This window comes from Pezoporus wallicus, unplaced genomic scaffold (assembly GCF_028554395.1).
Source record: "Pezoporus wallicus isolate ANWC-B61680 ecotype Strahan unplaced genomic scaffold, APGP_CSIRO_Pwel_v1 contig_8232, whole genome shotgun sequence".
NCBI classification, from domain to species: domain Eukaryota; kingdom Metazoa; phylum Chordata; class Aves; order Psittaciformes; family Psittacidae; genus Pezoporus; species Pezoporus wallicus.
The window spans coordinates 1,084,097-1,101,677 of record NW_026637105.1 but is presented as its reverse complement, the minus strand read 5'-3'; the positions used below and the strand labels follow the sequence as shown (position 1 = coordinate 1,101,677).

Genomic DNA, 17,581 nt, shown 5'->3' with positions numbered 1-17,581 from the left:
CGCTGGGAAGCAGGGGTTTATCTTGGCGTCCCGCTCTAATTGCTGAAAACTCTGCTTTCTGACCTCAAAAATGTGCTACTGCTCCTCATCCAGCACAGGGCACCTCCAGAGCCCGGGATTAGCACGGAAAAGCACCGGCTGCCAGCCGCCCGCTCTGCCATCCCTAAGGAAAAGTGCTCCTGTTCCCAAATGCCCACAGAATTTTGGTTTTCCTTCTTGTTTTCCACCCCTTTGCCCTCTCTCCTAGGGAAATCTAAACACCCTGCCATGGAAAGGAAGGAAAGGGAAAGGAAAGGATCCATCCCTCCCTTGGAGCCGGACCTGCAGGATGCAGAGCCTGGGCACCACTGTCCCACCTGGCTGCAACGTGGGCAGGCACTTCATTGTACCCTCAGAACTCCACGTTTTCAGCCAGCTTTGCTCGGATTGAATTCTCACAGATGTTTGGGCTTGTCCCGGGTGAAGCTTGCTCGAAGTTCTCCACTGGAGCAGTTTCCACATCACAAAGTTCTCTCTGCAATCAAACATTTCATTTCCACCAAGGCAATATAAGTTGATTCCTTCAGGTTAGAATCTGCTACAGTTCTTAATCAAAGCAGGGCAGCTGAAATAAAGCCCTTTATTGAATGTTGTGACAAAGGGATAAATTAAGGCATTTATGGAATGCATCAGATTCGTGTCCAAGACTGAAATTTCAAAATCCTGAAGTTTTCCTGCATTACGAGGTCCAAATGCAGAGCTCTTCTCTTTCAGGACAAGTGTGCAGCAGTTGGGGTGCAGGAGGTTGTGCTGCCGTGACTGTTCCATCCACGGGCATGGTCCCATCACTGCCAAGAGGTCTGTGCTGCAGGATGGGGGCCAGCATGGGACAAGGACAGTGCTGGCATGGATTGTTTGCTGTGTAGGTCCTGTTCCACCAGCCCTTTTGAATTCAATGCACCAGCCCCTTCCAAATTACTTACACCTGCCCTTCCTAAGGGGAGGCTCGTTGCAGTGGCTTCTTTTGCTTGAAATGGTTAGGTTTTGGTGAGGACAACAGCACACCCAAACACACACTGAGCCATAATCCAGAATTCATTGGTGTTTCTGCCTTTAGTATATTATTATTGTATTACTTATTATATTATTATTTGGACTATTTATTATTATAGTAGTGGAAGTGTTGCCCCATCCCTGGCAGTGCTCAAGGCCAGGTTGGACACAGGGGCTTGGAGCAAGCTGCTCTCATGGAAGGTGTCCCTGCCCGTGGCAGGGGTTGGAGCTGGAGGAGCTTTAAGGTCCCTTCAACCCAAACCATTCCATGATTCGGATTTGCCAGCTTGGAGCCCTTGCCCTGGGCTGGGGATGTGGCCCATGGCCGGAGCAATCACAGGGACCCAGAGGCAGGGTCCTGCAGCACAGGGAAGTGACTCCATGGGCAAAGCCACCCCCGAGGCAGTGAGCTCCTGTCCTCCCTCCTTCCTCTCTGATTCCCAAACAATTTCCTAAGGAGACCTTTCTGTCGGGGGTTTATCAGTGATTCACAGGCCAAGAGGAAATGGTGATTTCTTGGGCCCTGCTCTGATGGAAGGGCTGGAGTTAGCATCGATACTCCCCTTCTGTAGCTCAGCGGTGGATGAACCCCAGACGCAATGCCTGCAGGACAGCAGCTCCCCACTCCTGGCAGAGCACATCCCCCTGAACAAGATAAACCCCTTTTTGGGGAGGTGGGGAAAGCCAAGAGGAAGGAGGCTGCTCCCCGGCACAGGCGGCTCGGTGATGGGGTCAACCCACCCTCGGGTGATGGGGCTCCGTGTCACTACCCCCAATGGCTCATCCCTCCCTCACCTCCCTGCTGGGCTCCCCATTTCTTCCTCCACTTCCTCCTCTTCCTCCCCCTGGTGCATCCCGAGGGCTGATCCTCGGGGGTGCAGGCTCTGACCTCCTGCCCTGTGGGAACAGTCTGCAGGATTCCCTGAAATCCAATCTGGCTGCAGATTCCTGGCATTTTTCACCAAATCCAGTGCATCTGCCACTGCCTTTGATTCAGATTGAAATACCATTTGTTTCACAGGTAGAGCAGGGACCAGCCCAGGTCCTGCGGCCGCAGAATCTGTGGGAAATGCAGATGATGGGATACTGCGTGTGAGGGCACCTCACGATGGGATGGGGACAGGGATGAAGGTGGAATAGGGCCAGGCTGGCAGTGATGCTCAGCTCCTGCTTCCCACCTCAAAGCCGGTGACTTTGCCAGCCCATCCCTGGAGAGGAGCAGGAGCACTTGCACAGCCTGGGGATGCTTTCCTTCTCCTCAGCCTACAAAGATGACCAAGATCTATGAAAATAAGAGCACTGCTTTTACATGTAGTGAGGCCAAGAGCACAAACCCTTTAGAGCATCCTCCCCTCTCCATCAGGAGGACCTGCCAGCCCTCCTGACATGAGGTTTTTCCAGCCCCAACCCTGCAATGCAATGGTCCCAGTAGCAGTGCCATGGTCCCAGTGGCTCCTGTTCCCACCAGGAGCACCCGCTCACAGCCCGTGATGTGCCACGGCCACGAACCCTGCACCCATCCGTCCTCCATCAGCATCCCCCATGGCCACGTCTTCACCCAGCTGACCCAGTGCTGAGCCCCGCTGCTCCCACCCAGCCACCAGCTCCCTGGGCCGCTCCTTTGTGTCCCCCCCTTCGCCTTTACCCGAATGTGTTCACAATTAGAGGGGAGTCAGCGGCGGGGCAGCGGCGCTGGGGTCAGGACGCTGTTTGCTTTCATTTCTCTGGGAGCTCTTTGGGAGCTTTCCCTCCTCCCTTATTGGACTCAGCTGAGCCGCTGGGGAGGCCGCCTGCGCTGCAGGGCACTTCTGTCTTCTGGCGTTTCCTTTTAGCGCAGGGCTTCACCCTTAACTCTTTGAGCACGGGTGCAGCGAGGACAAACGCGGAGCCCAAGGGGAGGGTGCCAGGGAGCCGATCTGGTGCGGAAGTCCTGGATTGGCTCCGGGGGGGTCGGGCTGGACCCCTCTGAGCCCCGAGGTGCGCGGTGCTCATCTCGCCCAGGATCCAGCCCTGGAGCCCCAGGTCCTGCCTCAGTCTGCTCAAATGATTTTTAATTTCCTGGAGGGAGAGCTTTTGATTTATTTCTGGAACAAAGCAGGGGAAGGAAAGGGGAGGGGAAGAGGACTCTGAAATCCATCACTAAGCCCCCTCTACCTCCAAACCTTCCCCCTCCTCCTGCCGGCAAAGGGCTCAGCCCAGCCGTCCCCATGTCCCCACGTCCCCTCTCTCCTGCACCGTAAATTGGGGTTCCCCACAGCCGTCCCCCCTGGCAGTGTCCATGGGGCAGCTGGCTCGCAGGGAACCGGAGCTGTTTTCATTGTGAGCAGCAAACCCCTCTGGTCTCCATCAAATCCCAGTCTGGGGGTGCTGGCCGGAACCTGAGCTGTACCAGTAAAACCAAAGGCCAGCGAGACAGACCCCTGTGAACGCCGCTCCTGGATCCCTCCCTGACCCTGGCACCAGCCCTGCTCCTGCCATGGCCTGGGGAGGTTCCCACCAGCACCAGTGAAGCCGGAGCCAAGGCAGGTTGGAGCAGGCTCCTGCACATCCACACGCAGTGGCCCCACCGGCATCCCTGGGGATGAGAGGAGCAAACCCCAGGAGCCAGACTCCTGTTTTGTTTCGCTTGTTGAAGTCCGTGACGAAAAGGGCCCGTGTCAGACCTGCCTCCTCCCAGCCAGCCGGAGAAGGTCCCTGAACGGATGGATCCTTCCTCCTTGCTCTCAGTGGGAGCTGTTTTGCTTTGCTTTGAGACCAGGCCACAAACGGGCACCAAGAAGCAAACGCTCAGCTCAGGGCGAAGCTGAGCCCATTGTTCGCCCAGATTCTTTCCTGCCCGTTCACAGACACGTCTGAGCCGGGTTCTGCCTTTCCTGTGTGGCAGGAAGGTTTTGCTTCCCTAGGAGTGCTGCAGCCCAAGTGCCCCAGTTACAGCTCTCGTTCCTGCCCCACCGATTTCTCCTTGATGGAGGTGTTGAAGCCTTTGAGGCTGGAGCAGCCGGGAGCAGGAGAGGCTGCCTAGGGGCCTGCCAGGCAGATGAGAAGTTAAAAGAACCTATTTATCACTTATTAGCATTATTCCACTGCTCTGAACCCTTGCAACATCATGGGGGAACATCAGTTTGTCGTGCTTCAACCCCAGTCCCACCTCCAACAATCCAGAGCTTCAGAGAGGATCTTTGTGCACCCTGAAAGCACCTTCATCCCCTCTCCTCCCGCTCGGGGTGGGTGGGAGATGCTGAGCCCTTGGCTTCGGATGGGGTGGCCTTGGTCTGTGGAGCCCTTGGGATGACGGCGCTGTGCTCCCCTCAGAGCTACCAGGGGATGCTGGTGAAGGCCATATGGGGTGGACCAAGCAGGAGGTGAGATCATCGCTGCTCGAGGCAGCTCTGGGTAACGCAGGGAGTCCGCAGCACCTCGGCTGCCCCCGCCCCGGCTCCCACCGGTCTCACCGCCTTCCGCTGCGTGCCCCCCACCCCAACACACACCCGGGCCACACAAAGCCCCGTTATCCCCTGCAGCGCTCACGGGGCTTCATGTGACCCCCGCGGGAACCCTTTGATGTCGCTGAGCCTTTCCCAGCGTCCGGACACCCCGGCTCTAGGAATAAAGGCCCCACTGAGCACCCAGCGGCCCCCCCCTCGTCCTCCCGGGGACCAGCTGAGGGTCACGGGACGGACGGGACGCGGGTACCCAAGGGATGCCAACACCCGGGTGTCCTGGCAGCGACAGGATGCACCCACATCCCCAGAGCATGGGGGGGGGAGTCGGGGGGCTCCATCCATGGCGCCCTGCAGGACGGAACCTCTGCGGTTCTCCCGTTCCAAGCAGGCAGCAGCGCTGTTTCCCACGGGACGCTGCGGGCGAGCACGGACGCACCCATGCGGTGCCCGCAGCCCCGCTCCCCCCCCACCCCTCAACGTGGCCAGAGGGGGGCCGCGGGCGCCGTCGGAAGTGCGGCCGTGACGCGTCCCCACGCGGGGCCGCTTCCGCTCCCACCCGCGGCGGCGGCGGCAGCAGCGACCCGAGCCCCGGTGAGTGCTGGGCGGGGCGGATGGAGCCGGGAGCGGGGTCGCGGCTCGGCCGGGTGCGGGTGCAGGGTTCCCCCCCCTCCGCCCCGGGGGTTGAAGCGGTGCCCCCAGCCCTGGGCAGCGCAGGTGATGGTGCCCGTGCCCGTGGGCTCAGCCCCTCCCGGTTCTCGCCATCGTCCCGCCGGTGCCATCCTTGCAAACAGCGATTCCAGGGCTGCGTGCTCCTGGCCTGGGCATCGTGCCCGCCGCAGGGTGTGCCCCAAACCCAGCTGTGGGGCGCAGGGCGGAGCGGATGGGACCGGGTTTGTACCGTGCCCCGGTGCATCTGCACATCCCTTCCGACAGGCTGAGAGCTGGGCTGGGTCAGCCTGGAGAAGAGAAGGCTCCTGAAGGGGAGACCTGAGAGCAGCTCCAGTGCCTGAAGGGGCTGCAGGAAACCTGGAGAGGGGCTTGGGACAAGGGATGTAGGGACAGGCCAAGGGGAATGGCTTTAACCTGCCAGAGGGGAGACTGAGATGAGCTCTTAGGCAGAAGCTCTTCCCTGTGAGGGTGCTGAGGCGCTGGCACAGGGTGCCCAGAGAAGCTGTGGCTGCCCCATCCCTGGCAGTGTTCAAGGCCAGGTTGGACACAGGGGCTTGGAGCTCAGATGTTGCTGGAGCAGAGCGTGCTGGCAATGCCCTCAGGCAGGCACCGAGGGAAGCTGTGCAAGCCTGAGTTTTGGCTGGAGGAGAGATGGGTGCATGGGTCCCTGCCTCAGGCTTTATCATCAGGTGAGAACTCACCTCTGGATGCTGTTGCCTGAGGACACATTGAGAGCAGCAGCCAAACGCCAGGAAGGGATAAGCCCGTGACTTGGGTGCAGCAGCATTAAGAGAGGCAAATAAAGAGAATATTGCTCCTGCTGCAGCCGGTCAGTGCTGGCTGTGCCAGCCCGGGGACCCCCAGGCGTCTTACGGCTCCGCATCTCTCTTGCAGGCAGGACACCAGCGAGATGTTTGCTGTCTGCCCTGCGGCGAATGCCCCGTTCCGGCAGGGCCGGGGGGACCCAGCGCTGGACACGGCCACCCCCGGGGCCGGGCATGGACAGGATTCCAACTCCAACTTCGTGGGAGAGGTGTGTGACAGCAACGAGAACTGGAGCCGGGCAGCGCCGGGCTCCGCGCCCGAGGAGAGCTCCAGGCGGAGCGAAAACACGGCAAATCCATCGGGTAATCTGCTGTTATTAACGCAGAGACAGAGGGCCCGGGACACCCCCCTGAGCCTGGGCGCCGCGCGGCCGCAGCCCCCCGAGCAGGGGGTGCGCAGCCCCCCCGAGGGAGCGGAGGTCGGTGGGGCCGGGGGGCAAAGCGCTGGCAGCGAGGAGGCAGCCGGGGGCTATGGCAAGTGCCCGAGCTCCCCCGTGGAGGACAATGGCTACGGCAGCAGCTCCCTCAGCATCGACAGCCCCGACAGCGCCTGCGGCAGCACTTGGGACCCTCCTACCTCTGTCCCTGTCCCCAGGAGCCCACCGCAGGCAGGGGTGTCCGAGCCGGAGCAGGGGACCCTCTTCCCGGTGCTGGCAGCGGCCGTGCAGCACCTCCAGGACAAGGAGCGCTTCAAGGAGCGGGAGAAGGAGAAGCACCACATCCAGCTGGTGATGTACCGGCGCCTGGCGCTGCTGCGCTGGATCCACGGCCTCCAGCAGAAGGTGGTGGACCAGCAGAACCGGTTGCAGGAGAGTTTCGACACCATCCTGGATAACCGCAAGGAGCTCATCCGCTGCATGCAGCGCGGCCCCGCGTGCCCTGCCGGCGCCGCCGCCGCCAGCCCATGAGGTGCCACTGGTGCCCTCCCGGCTGGTGGCATCTCCATGCTGCATGCCAGTGCGGAGTGCTGCTGGGCACCAGGGCACCCACCTTGTCCTTCCCGTCTCTCTCCAGTGTAGCTGAGCATCCCCAAACGTTCCCTCTGCATGGGAATCCATTTCCTTCTGCTCCGTGTCCTGCTGGTCTGGGGACCGCGCGGCTTGGACCTCAGGACCTTGGGGTTTGCTGAGGCCAGCACGATGAGGCTCATCTTATACATCTCATTTGTGGTCCCTTGTATGAGCCCGGGACGTGTGCTGGGACAGGCCCTGCGGTGAGCCCCGTGCGGTGTCACCTCGAGGGCTTCAGGGCAGCAGAGGTTTTCAGTGTACCTGGGCAGAGAGCTCCGCATGTGCTCGGCCACCAGCACAAGCTCACTTTGTCCCCTCATCACACTCACACCAGCGTGCATGTACAGAAACAGTGGTGTGGTGTGGGCAAGGCGTCCTGAGCTGCTCCTCCGGACTCGCCTGCGTGCACTGGTTAATGAAGCACATGAGAAAGCTTTGCAGATGAGATCTAAACTCCTGCAGAGAGATGGAGAGGGAGAAAAAACCAAACTGGTTCTGAAAAGTGACCTCAGGATGCTGGGTTCAAATCCAGTGTTCTTTTGGTTTGATTCAGTGTTAGGGAGGAAGGAATGTCGAACTGTCCTTACAGGCAGTGTGTAGGTGCACATCTCTGTCGTGGGAGATGCTTTAACACGGTGCATGGTCAGGAAGCTGCTTGCAAACTTGTGCTGTTGGTGTTTATATTAATTTATCATTTGGAAGCAAAGAGAATCCATTTCTAGTCTGCATTTTACCCGGTGAGGACTGCGTACGGAATACAGAGAGCTGGAGACTGCAGTGGAGGTGCTGTGTTTGCTGTGTTTAACTGTTAGTAGGACACGTTCTGTTGAAGTTGCTGAAGTGGATGGGGCAGCAGTGGGGTGGTTTCGCTGTATGGAGGGGACCGTGCTGCTGCCTGTAGCCCCTGTGCAAAGCCAGGCACTGATTTTGTTTCTCACCTGCAAAAGGAGGGCGATGAGGAAGTGCTGAGGTCCCAGGCCTCTTCCTGCCCTCGCAATGGAGCTGAGGGGTGGCTGCATCCTCACCGGGACAGGGTCCCGGCTTCCACCGGCCACGAGATGCTGCTGCACCACAAAGAAACGGCCATGGCCAGGCTGTGACCGGTAGGGCCAGGGCTGCACCGAGCCTTCTGCATCCCACACCAGGGCATGGCCAGGCTCTGGTGCTGCCCGAGCCTGTGGGTACATTGAGATCTGCAGAGCTCTGCTTCCAAAAGGACGTTGTGGTGGCAAGGGGTACCCTGGGCTCAAAGCAACCTGTGCTGGCCACTGCACCCGGTGCTGGGGACCAGAGGGATCCAGCAGCATCGCACCCTCACTGCTTTGCTACCACTGCTTGCTCATATCCAGTGCCTGCTGCCTGTGTTCTGTTATCCCAAGCATGTGTTCGTGGGCATGTTGCACACCTTAATAAAAGCCTTGGAGGTGAAGGAGCTGAGCCCTGGGTGGATTTGTTCCTTTATGTCCCCTCCCTTTCACTCCACAGGCATGCAGTGGGTCCATGCATGCTCACCACAGGGTGCTGGAGCACACAGAGCATGGGTCATGCACAGTCTTAGCACCCTCCTCCCATCCCTGCACCCCTGGGCACACAGCAGTCCTGGGGTGCAGGATTGGCCCTCTAACCGTGGGAGAGCATGGCTTGAACTGGGGGGGGGACCAGATTCCCCAGGCACCTGAACACCCTGCCCTGTGACCCGCTAATCGGGAGGGCTGGGATGGGACGGGATGGGATGGGATGGGGAGCAGCTGAGGGCAGATGGGGATGGCAGATAAAAACACCTGAGTATTGACCCAAAGGTGACTTTGCCTCAGGCCTTGCAGAGATTAACGAGAGATGAAAAACCCAGAGCTGCAGCAGGCCTTTGAACCTTCCTTCACCTTCCCCCCCCTTTCCTGCTTCTCCTTTAACAGCCTGGGAAGCTGCAGGACTTCAGGGATGCGATAGCCCCTCTTACAACAGGCACAGGGGCTGGGCTGGCAGTTCCTGAAGGGCAGAGGGGGGGTGGTTTCCTATCCTCACACGTGCCCTGCAGCTGGGGCTGCCTAAGGGTCTGTCCCCAGCCCTCAGTGGCTTCGTGCTCAGCTCCAAGCCCCATTTCCCACTGCCCGGCGGGTTTAGGGGAGCGCGAGACCTCGCAGCCCCGCGGAGAGGCCAAGGGGGTCTCTGTTGATCTTGGTCGAATGCTTTGCACAAACGATGGTTTCCAAGGTCAATATTGTGGAAACCCGGATTGTTTGCTCAAGGAACGAAAGAACAACCGTGGGAGCACGTCAAAGGGGCGGCTGTGCCCCGCAAGCAAGAGGCTGCCTCCTCGGGGATGGGGATGCTCCTGCCCCCAGAGCTGCTTTGAGGCGCCCAGTGCTGATGTGCGGAATCAGCCCCGACTGAGGGGGTTTCCGAGCCCGGCTCTGGATCCCAAATGAGATTTGGGAATTCGTTAACAACCCGACCAGCTGCAAGGGGAAAACCAATGGAGACACAAACAGGCAGAGCCTGGGCGAGCCAGGGCCCTGCTCTGCCCCCCCCCCGGGCACTCACAGTCCAGGGCAGCTCCAGAGCTCAGCTCCCTCCGTGCACCCCGAACCTTTGGGATGGGTGCATTGGACGGGCACCAGCTCAGGGCTGGGGCAGGGGTGTACGTGAGGATGACACCAAGAACGTCTCCATCCTCTGTATTTCCAAGCCTCCACAGATAAGGGCTTGGATTCACATCTTGCGGATGGATACCTGGGCTCTCAGGGGAGATGCTCCAGGTCCAAACCTCGCCCGGGCCTGGGGGGCAGACTGAGCACTGCCGCTGGGGTCTGGATGAGGCCACTGTCCCAGCAGAAGTGGGGAGCCACACTGGGGCTGGGGCTTGCATGTGATTGCTTTGCCTCTGGACCCGGGGGCATGCGAGTTTGAATTTCCATGCACGGCAGACAGGGCCCTTTGTTTTTAAGGTCCCCTCTGAGTTTATTGCTGTTTTGCTGTTAAATCCCGGTAACACTGGGCTGGTTTTACTGCGCAAAGCAAGATTTGGCAAATGCTGCCTTTCTGTGAAAGTTAAAATAATCGCATTTACAGAAAGAAATCAAGTCTTTATGAAGCTTTGGAGGGAAATATTTTACCTTGTAATGGGGATCCGTCCTAACCCTTTCCAGTGTTCTGTGGGCTTTAAAAAAAGGCTTTAAAAATAAAATCGAATGATAACTGATGCCATCAAAGCGCAAAAGAGAATGAATGATCTCAGGCCATTAACATCCAGAGATGGGACACACTTAAAGCATCCCTGGATCTCCTGTTTATTGTGGCTTGGAGACTTCCAGATCCCTGTGTTTGGTTTGCAGGGGGAAAAGGGATTTCCTTTGGTCCTGACTGGCAGGGGGAGCTCGGCCAGGGCTGCTCTGCTCACCCCAAGTGCTGCACCCAGGCTGCACCCAGGCTCTGCACCCCGGGTCCCACCGCCACCGTCCCTCCCCACTGCTCCCCATGCATGGAGTGAGGCTGCCCGGAGAGATGATCTCAGCCCCTGTAGGATCCGTACGTGCAGCTGCTGCCTGGGAGGTCCGGGAGGGTGGTGGGATGCAGGGGGGCTCTGTCTGGCTGCAGCATCCAGGAGCCTTTTCCATGCAGCTCCTTATCTGGCACAGAGCAGCACAGCCTGGTCCAGACAGCTGAGGAGCACGGACATGGGAGGCAACAGGGAACTGGGAATGGGGAATTCACTGTGGGGGTTCATTCATAGACTGGTTTGGGTTGAAGGGACCTCAAAGCTCCTCCAGCTCCAACCCCTGCCACGGGCAGGGACCCCTTCCACTGGAGCAGCTTGCTCCAAGCCCCTGTGTCCAACCTGGCCTTGAACACTGCCAGGGATGGGGCAGCCACAGCTTCTCTGGGCACCCTGTGCCAGCGCCTCAGCACCCTCACAGGGAAGCGCTTCTGCCTAAGAGCTCATCTCAGTCTCCCCTCTGGCAGGTTCAAGCCATTCCCCTTGGCCTGTCCCTACATCCCTTGTCCCAAGCCCCTCTCCAGGTTTCCTGCAGCCCCTTCAGGCACTGGAGCTGCTCTCAGGTCTCCCCTTCAGGAGCCTTCTCTTCTCCAGGCTGCCCCAGCCCAGCTCTCTCAGCCTGGCTCCAGAGCAGAGCTGCTCCAGCCCTCGCAGCAGCTCCATGGCCTCCTCTGGACTCTCTCCAGCAGCTCCAGGTCCCTCTTGTGCTGCTGCCCCAGAGCTGGATCGGGGCTGCAGGGGGGTCACCCCAGTGCACAGCAGAGGGGCAGGATCCCCTCCCTTGGTACTTGGCCACATCTCTTACATTTGGGCTGCGCTGCCAGAGCCAGACTGCACCAGGACATGACACACACACCCCCCCCAGCCAGGCAGCCCAGCACAACCCAGCACAGCCCAGCACAACCCAGCACAGCCCAGCACAGCCCAGCACAGCCCAGTAAAGCCCCAGCACAGCCCAGCACAACCCAGCACAGCCCAGCACAGCCCAGCACAGCCCAGCACAGCCCAGCACAGCCCAGCACAGCCCAGCACAGCCCAGCACAACCCAGCACAACCCAGCACAGCCCAGCACAGCCCAGCACAGCCCAGCACAGCCCAGCACAACCCAGCACAGCCCAGCACAGCCCAGCACAACCCAGCACAACCCAGCACAGCCCAGCACAGCCCAGCACAACCCAGCACAGCCCAGTAAAGCCCAGCACAACCCAGCACAGCCCAGCACAGCCCAGCACAGCCCAGCACAACACAGCACAACCCAGCACAGCCCAGCACAGCCCAGCACAGCCCAGCACAACCCAGCACAGCCCAGTAAAGCCCCAGCACAGCCCAGCACAGCCCAGCACAGCCCCAGTACAGCCCCAGTACAGCCCCAGCACAGCCCCAGCACAACCCAGCACAGCCCAGCACAGCCCAGTAAAGCCCCAGTACAGCCCCAGTACAGCCCCAGCACAACCCAGCACAACCCAGCACAGCCCAGCACAGCCCAGCACAGCCCAGCACAACCCAGCACAGCCCAGCACAGCCCAGCACAACCCAGCACAACCCAGCACAGCCCAGCACAGCCCAGCACAACCCAGCACAGCCCAGCACAGCCCAGCACAGCCCAGCACAGCCCAGCACAACCCAGCACAACCCAGCACAACCCAGCACAACCCAGCACAACCCAGCACAGCCCCAGCACAGCCCAGCACAGCCCAGCACAACCCAGCACAGCCCAGCACAGCCCAGCACAACCCAGCACAGCCCAGCACAACCCAGCACAGCCCCAGCACAACCCAGCACAACCCAGCACAACCCAGCACAACCCAGCACAGCCCCAGCACAACCCAGCACAGCCCAGTACAGCCCAGCACAACCCAGCACAACCCAGCACAACCCAGCACAACCCAGCACAGCCCCAGTGCATCCCCAGCACAACCCAGCACAACCCAGCACAGCCCCAGCACAGCCCAGCACAACCCAGCACAACCCAGCACAACCCAGCACAGCCCAGCACAGCCCAGCACAACCCAGCACAACCCAGCACAGCCCAGCACAGCCCCAGTGCATCCCCAGCACAGCCCAGCACAACCCAGCACAACCCAGCACAGCCCCAGTGCATCCCCAGCACAACCCAGCACAGCCCAGCACAGCCCCAGTGCATCCCCAGTACAGCCCCAGCACAGCCCAGCACAACCCAGCACAGCCCAGCACAACCCAGCACAACCCAGCACAACCCAGCACAGCCCCAGTGCATCCCCAGCACAACCCAGCACAACCCAGCACAGCCCAGCACAGCCCCAGTGCATCCCCAGCACAGCCCCAGCTTGGCCATTGCTGTTTCCCAGAGCCGTTCCTGCTCATCCTTTCCAGCAGCGATGGGATGGGCGAGACCCCAAGTGCTGGGCTCTGCCCCGGTATCTGATGAAAACGCAGTTTGAGCCTGCCTTCTTTAATGATTCCCTTTGAAATGTTGCTGCTTCCGCACATCCCCCTTCGGGGTAGAATATTAAGCAAGAGCAACTCGGCTGGAAATTCAGATTGTTTTGGTGTCTGTTTTCATTTACATTTTAATGATGGGGAAATCTCAGAAATCCGGCCCCTTGCAGCACGGCTCCTCGAAAAGGAAGGGAAATCATCCCCGGCAACCGTCTGCCCTCTGCCCTCTGGGCATGGCACCGCGGGCTGGCCATCGCCAGCAGCTCTCCGGGTGTAAAAGTGCCCCGTGCTCCCTTTTCCTGCCAAGGCAGCAGGATTTCAGTGGGAAGAAACCATCGCTGCCGCTGCAGCGCACGCTGGGTGCTTTGGGTGCTGGTGAAGGGGATGTGGTGCCAAGGGGCGAGCCGATGGGTGCTCTCTGTTCTGTATGGCTGGGTGCTGAGGCCAAGGGTGCCTCTCCAGGAGCTCACTGCACCCATAGGAGGAGGGGAAGAGGAGTCCATGCTGTGCCCAGGTCTCATCGCCTGCCTTTGGCAGAGGCTGGGGGGATTTTCCCGCAGGGATAACCCCATAACAGCATAGCCCCATCCCAGGAGCCGGCTGTGCTCAGCACCTTGCCAGCAGCCCATGGCTCTTCACGTGCAGTGTGGGGATCCAGGCCTCCCCGACAGAACAGCTGGGAGCAAAGATCACCAGAAGAGAAGCAATAAACTCTCGGTTATTCTCCTGCCATTGAGGCCAATCAAGCTGCACAGAGCGCCTCGAGGCCGGTTGTACATCATTATTCCGTGGCGCGGTCCCCGTATGATGTAGTGGCTGTCTCGCTGGAGGGAATGCCTTCCTGGGCTTTAGCATCAGCACTGGAAGATCTGGAGCCCTGCAAGCATCGGCTTGAATCCCAGAAGCCTCCGTGCTGTGCTTTATTCCTCCAAGGGGATAATAATCCGCGTGCCAGGCAGGCCGCGTGTTTGTGGGCCTCTGAGCGAGGGCTTAAAAACAAAGGTTCTGCTTGGACCCCAAGAAACCCCTCCCGAGCCCCAGACAGGGCTCCCTGCTCTGCTCCGATGGCTGCATTTGGCTGGGATGGGGGAGATGATGCCCCGGGGGCTGCTGAGCTCGGACGGGACAGGGGTGCTGAGGACAGGCTCTGTGTCAGCTGTGACCCATGGGGCAGGCTCTGAGCTCCCTGCGGAGGAAGGCTCCGGCTGGGCTGGGGGGATGAAGGCTCCCAGGGTACCTGTGTTTAGGTTCAAACCGGGATGCCGGCTCTCAACAAGCCCAGCTTGGCTGCATTCACAGCCTCTCTCCGTGCGTTCCACCCTGGAATCTTCATTTCCCTCTGTCCTGCCTTGAGGTCTCTGCTCTCTGGACACAGCCAGGAGGGAGAAGGCAGCTTCCAGTTCCCAGTCATGGATGGAGGCTACAATTTGCACTGGAGCAAAACCGCAAAGCAACGCGTTTGGGTTGGGGTTTTTTCCGTGTCTGTTGAGAGCTCAGAGAATTTTCCCTTCCAAAAGCCTCCTTCCACCCCTCGGCTCCAGCCCTGCCCCACAACTGGCACCATCTGTGTTTGTTACGTCTGAGTGATGCTGGTTGTAAGGGGAGCCCGGTGCCACCCAGCCCAGTGCCCAGGGCACTGATAACCCCTTCATCTGCTGAGCTGTGGGAGGTTTCATCCTTCCAGCCGTCCAAAACCTTCCCGGGGATGGGGAGATCCAAACTGACCTCCCTTTGTTTGCTCCATGGGGATGAGGATGCAGAGCACAGGGACCAAAACCCATCAAAACCCGGCGGATGAGGCGGAGGCACGGGGGGGAAATGTGAACTTCTTAAAAATTCATGAAAACCAGCAATACAAAGACGAATTAAGAGGAGCCAGTAGTGCTGGGCTGAGTCTGTTTGGTGTTGATACTGTGCAGAACTAAGCCACACTGGTCTGTCTTGTGGCCAGAGGGTAGGAAAAGGGCTCCCAGTGGAGAGGACCCAGCCCGGCGCTGGCGATGCTGAGCAGGGATTGATAACCCGGTGCAGGGGGGTGGTGCGGCTCTGCCGGATGCTGCTCCAGGCCCAAAAGGCTGCATTTATCCCAGCGATAGCAGCCAAGCCAGCGCTGCGGGCCTTGGGGGTAAAAAAGGCTTAAAAACCCATCCTTCATTCATCAGGCAGCTGAGACGGGGAGGGGGAGGAGGGGAAGGCAAAAGTAATGGAGAATGAATTAAGAGTTGGGGGAAATGGAGGGGGTTGGTGTGGACAAGGGGTTCACCCCTGCCCGGACCCCAAACCCAGAGTGCAGGAGGGGAGATGCCCACCCGAGGTGGGGATCAGGATGTGCCTTTGAAACCCATCTGAGATCTCGCTTCCCAATCCCCAAACAATATCCCCCCCCCCCAGCCATGGCACCAGCTCTGTGGATGCTGATGGGCAGGGAGGCAGCGATGGATGCTGAGGTCTGTGGTCCCCTCGCCCAGTGTCACCCTCCTGCGCCCTGGTGATGCTGGGCAGGCACTGGGAATCTTGCAGGCAGGGGAAGGGGGAGGAAGGTTCATCAGTCACCTCCTCAAGCAAATAACCCAACGTGACAGGGGAAGGCTGCTCAGAGGGGATGCACAGCGATGCTGCGCTGAAGGAAAGCACCATGCAGAGACAACGCTGCCTGACAGCGCAGGCTGCGGGCAGGCAGGGACCTGCCGGAGCACAGGGACGGGGCATTGGGGTGAGCAGGGTGGGCTGCGGGGAGGTGATGGGGTCTTGGGGCTCAACATGCTCATTGCAGGGACATGCCGGCCTGCTGGGAAGGGGCTGCACCCCAAAACACCCTGCCTGCAGTGGGGGGGCTCTGCTGCCTGCGGCCGCACCGCTCTTTGGGGCATATTTCTTGCCATGGAAAACTTCTTTCTTTGCACACTGGAAGAAAACCAAGGTTTGAAGCCTTGAACGTTTGCTGGAGCAGTTCTTGTTCCCCGGCCAAGGCCAGCTCCGAGCCCCTCGACTGCAGGGCCAGAAGGGACCATGACAACAATCGTGTCTGACATCTTCCCAAGCGTGGGCCAAGGGAGCTCACTCAGCACCTTCTCCACCAGCCCCACATTGTCTGACAGCAGCATCACTTTTGGGAAAGCATCCGTCATCTCTGCAGCTGCGAATGAGGCCTTGGGCACGGCGATTGACTTCTCACACCCTCCCAGGTCCAAAATGGGGATGACCATGGCGGGTCTAAGAGTAGATGTGGAAATACCCATCCCTATATCTCCTTATGGCATCAGACACCTAAAGTGCGTTTGGGAACCTGATAGACCCCAGGGAAGACATTCTCTGTGGACATCTCCCCATGGCCATGCTGGCTATCCAGCCAAGGGGCAGAACTGCCATCACCCAGCTCCTCCCCATTGACAAGGGAGTCTCCTGCCAGGTTGCTCAGTAGGGTCCAAAGCACCAGGATTGTGCAGTGGAAATAATTCACATTAGGCATGCGTGTAATTACAGATACTTTATCCAGACAGGAGGAGCTCGAACATCACTGGGTATCTTGGGAATCATCTTGCCAGATGCAAAGTGGGAAGTGATGGGGGCCAGGCTCACCAACCCACAGCAGCAGGATGCCAGTCCTGCCCGGGACTGCCCGGTGGGGCAGTGTGACAACAACTGTGCTGAGCCTGCAGCACTGGCTTGGGCATCCCAACTCCTGCCTCCTGAAGGCAGAGCCTTCATCGCCCTCCTCCTCGGCTGGACGTGGTACGTGGTGGGAGCCGCTGGGAGAGGTATAGCTGGAAACTGGCCATGCTCCCCCGTGCCAGCCCTGCTCCGGTTCAGCTCCCAGCAGGTTTTGCGTGCTCTGGGGTATTTTCTTTGCTTGGAACCTGCCCAATCCACCGAGTTTTGCATGAGATCCTGCCCCAGCGCCAGGCTCCCCAAACAGCCCCAACAGCCTGCCACCGGCTCCCGGTGCTGCCAAGCTGCCCCAGAGGCTGCGCAGGACTCACCAGCTCGAAGCCTGGGCACGAACCTTACCTGGTGCTGAGCAGCAGCGCCGTGGCTGCAGGGACAAGGTGGGGACAGAGCCTGGGGCACGGGCTCATCCCCTGTGCTGGGGCGGCCATGGGGCTGCGGAGCGTGTCGGGGCAGGTTCCAGGCAGTAAAGGTGAAACTCATGGGGAGCTCCTCTGAAATGAAAGGCAGCCCTGGAGCAACCTTTCCTCGGGAATGACCCTGCTGGTTAATCCCTCCTGAAGTCACTGGTGATGAATGAAGTGATTTAAGGGCTGCCCTGCCAGTTGGGTACTTGTGGATGGGGTGGGCAGGTTGGGATGCTCTCCCCATGCTGCCGTGCTTGGGGCTCCATGCAGAACCAACACCTCCTAAATCCGTATCCAACCATCCACTGCCTGGCTAGAGAGGGTTCTCTATGGCCACCCGGGGTCTGGCCCTGCTCCAGGGGGGACAAGAGGATTCAGGAGGAGGGTGCGGATCCCGGTGAGGCCAGAGCAGACACCGCAGAGGCGGGGGCCGGGGCAGAGGGACAGGGTGCTGCTGCTCTCAGCTGCATTTGGTGGTCCCTGCATGTTCCAGGGGCTAAAGCGTGTGAAAAGCAGATTTATTTTTGCCTATGTTTCATATTCTTCACGCTCCACGGCGGGAGACAAAGGATCAGCTCTTCAATGGAGTCCTAAGAATAAACCTTAAAGCTCATCAAAT

At 59.7% G+C, this 17,581-nt stretch overlaps 2 protein-coding genes across 2 annotated transcripts in view; both read left to right on the top strand.

Moving 5' to 3' along the window:
- Positions 1-7,355, top strand: part of CUNH1orf216 (chromosome unknown C1orf216 homolog) — a 174,473-nt gene extending 167,118 nt beyond the window's left edge. The window contains exon 2 of the mRNA XM_057403493.1: positions 6,039-7,355. Within this exon, the coding sequence (XP_057259476.1) occupies positions 6,055-6,876 (822 nt within the window). The 5' untranslated portion in view covers positions 6,039-6,054 and the 3' untranslated portion in view covers positions 6,877-7,355. The remainder of the gene's footprint in view (positions 1-6,038) is intronic.
- Positions 1-17,581, top strand: part of PSMB2 (proteasome 20S subunit beta 2) — a 156,095-nt gene that overhangs the window by 104,698 nt on the left and 33,816 nt on the right. The gene's annotated exons all lie outside the window — the stretch shown is intronic.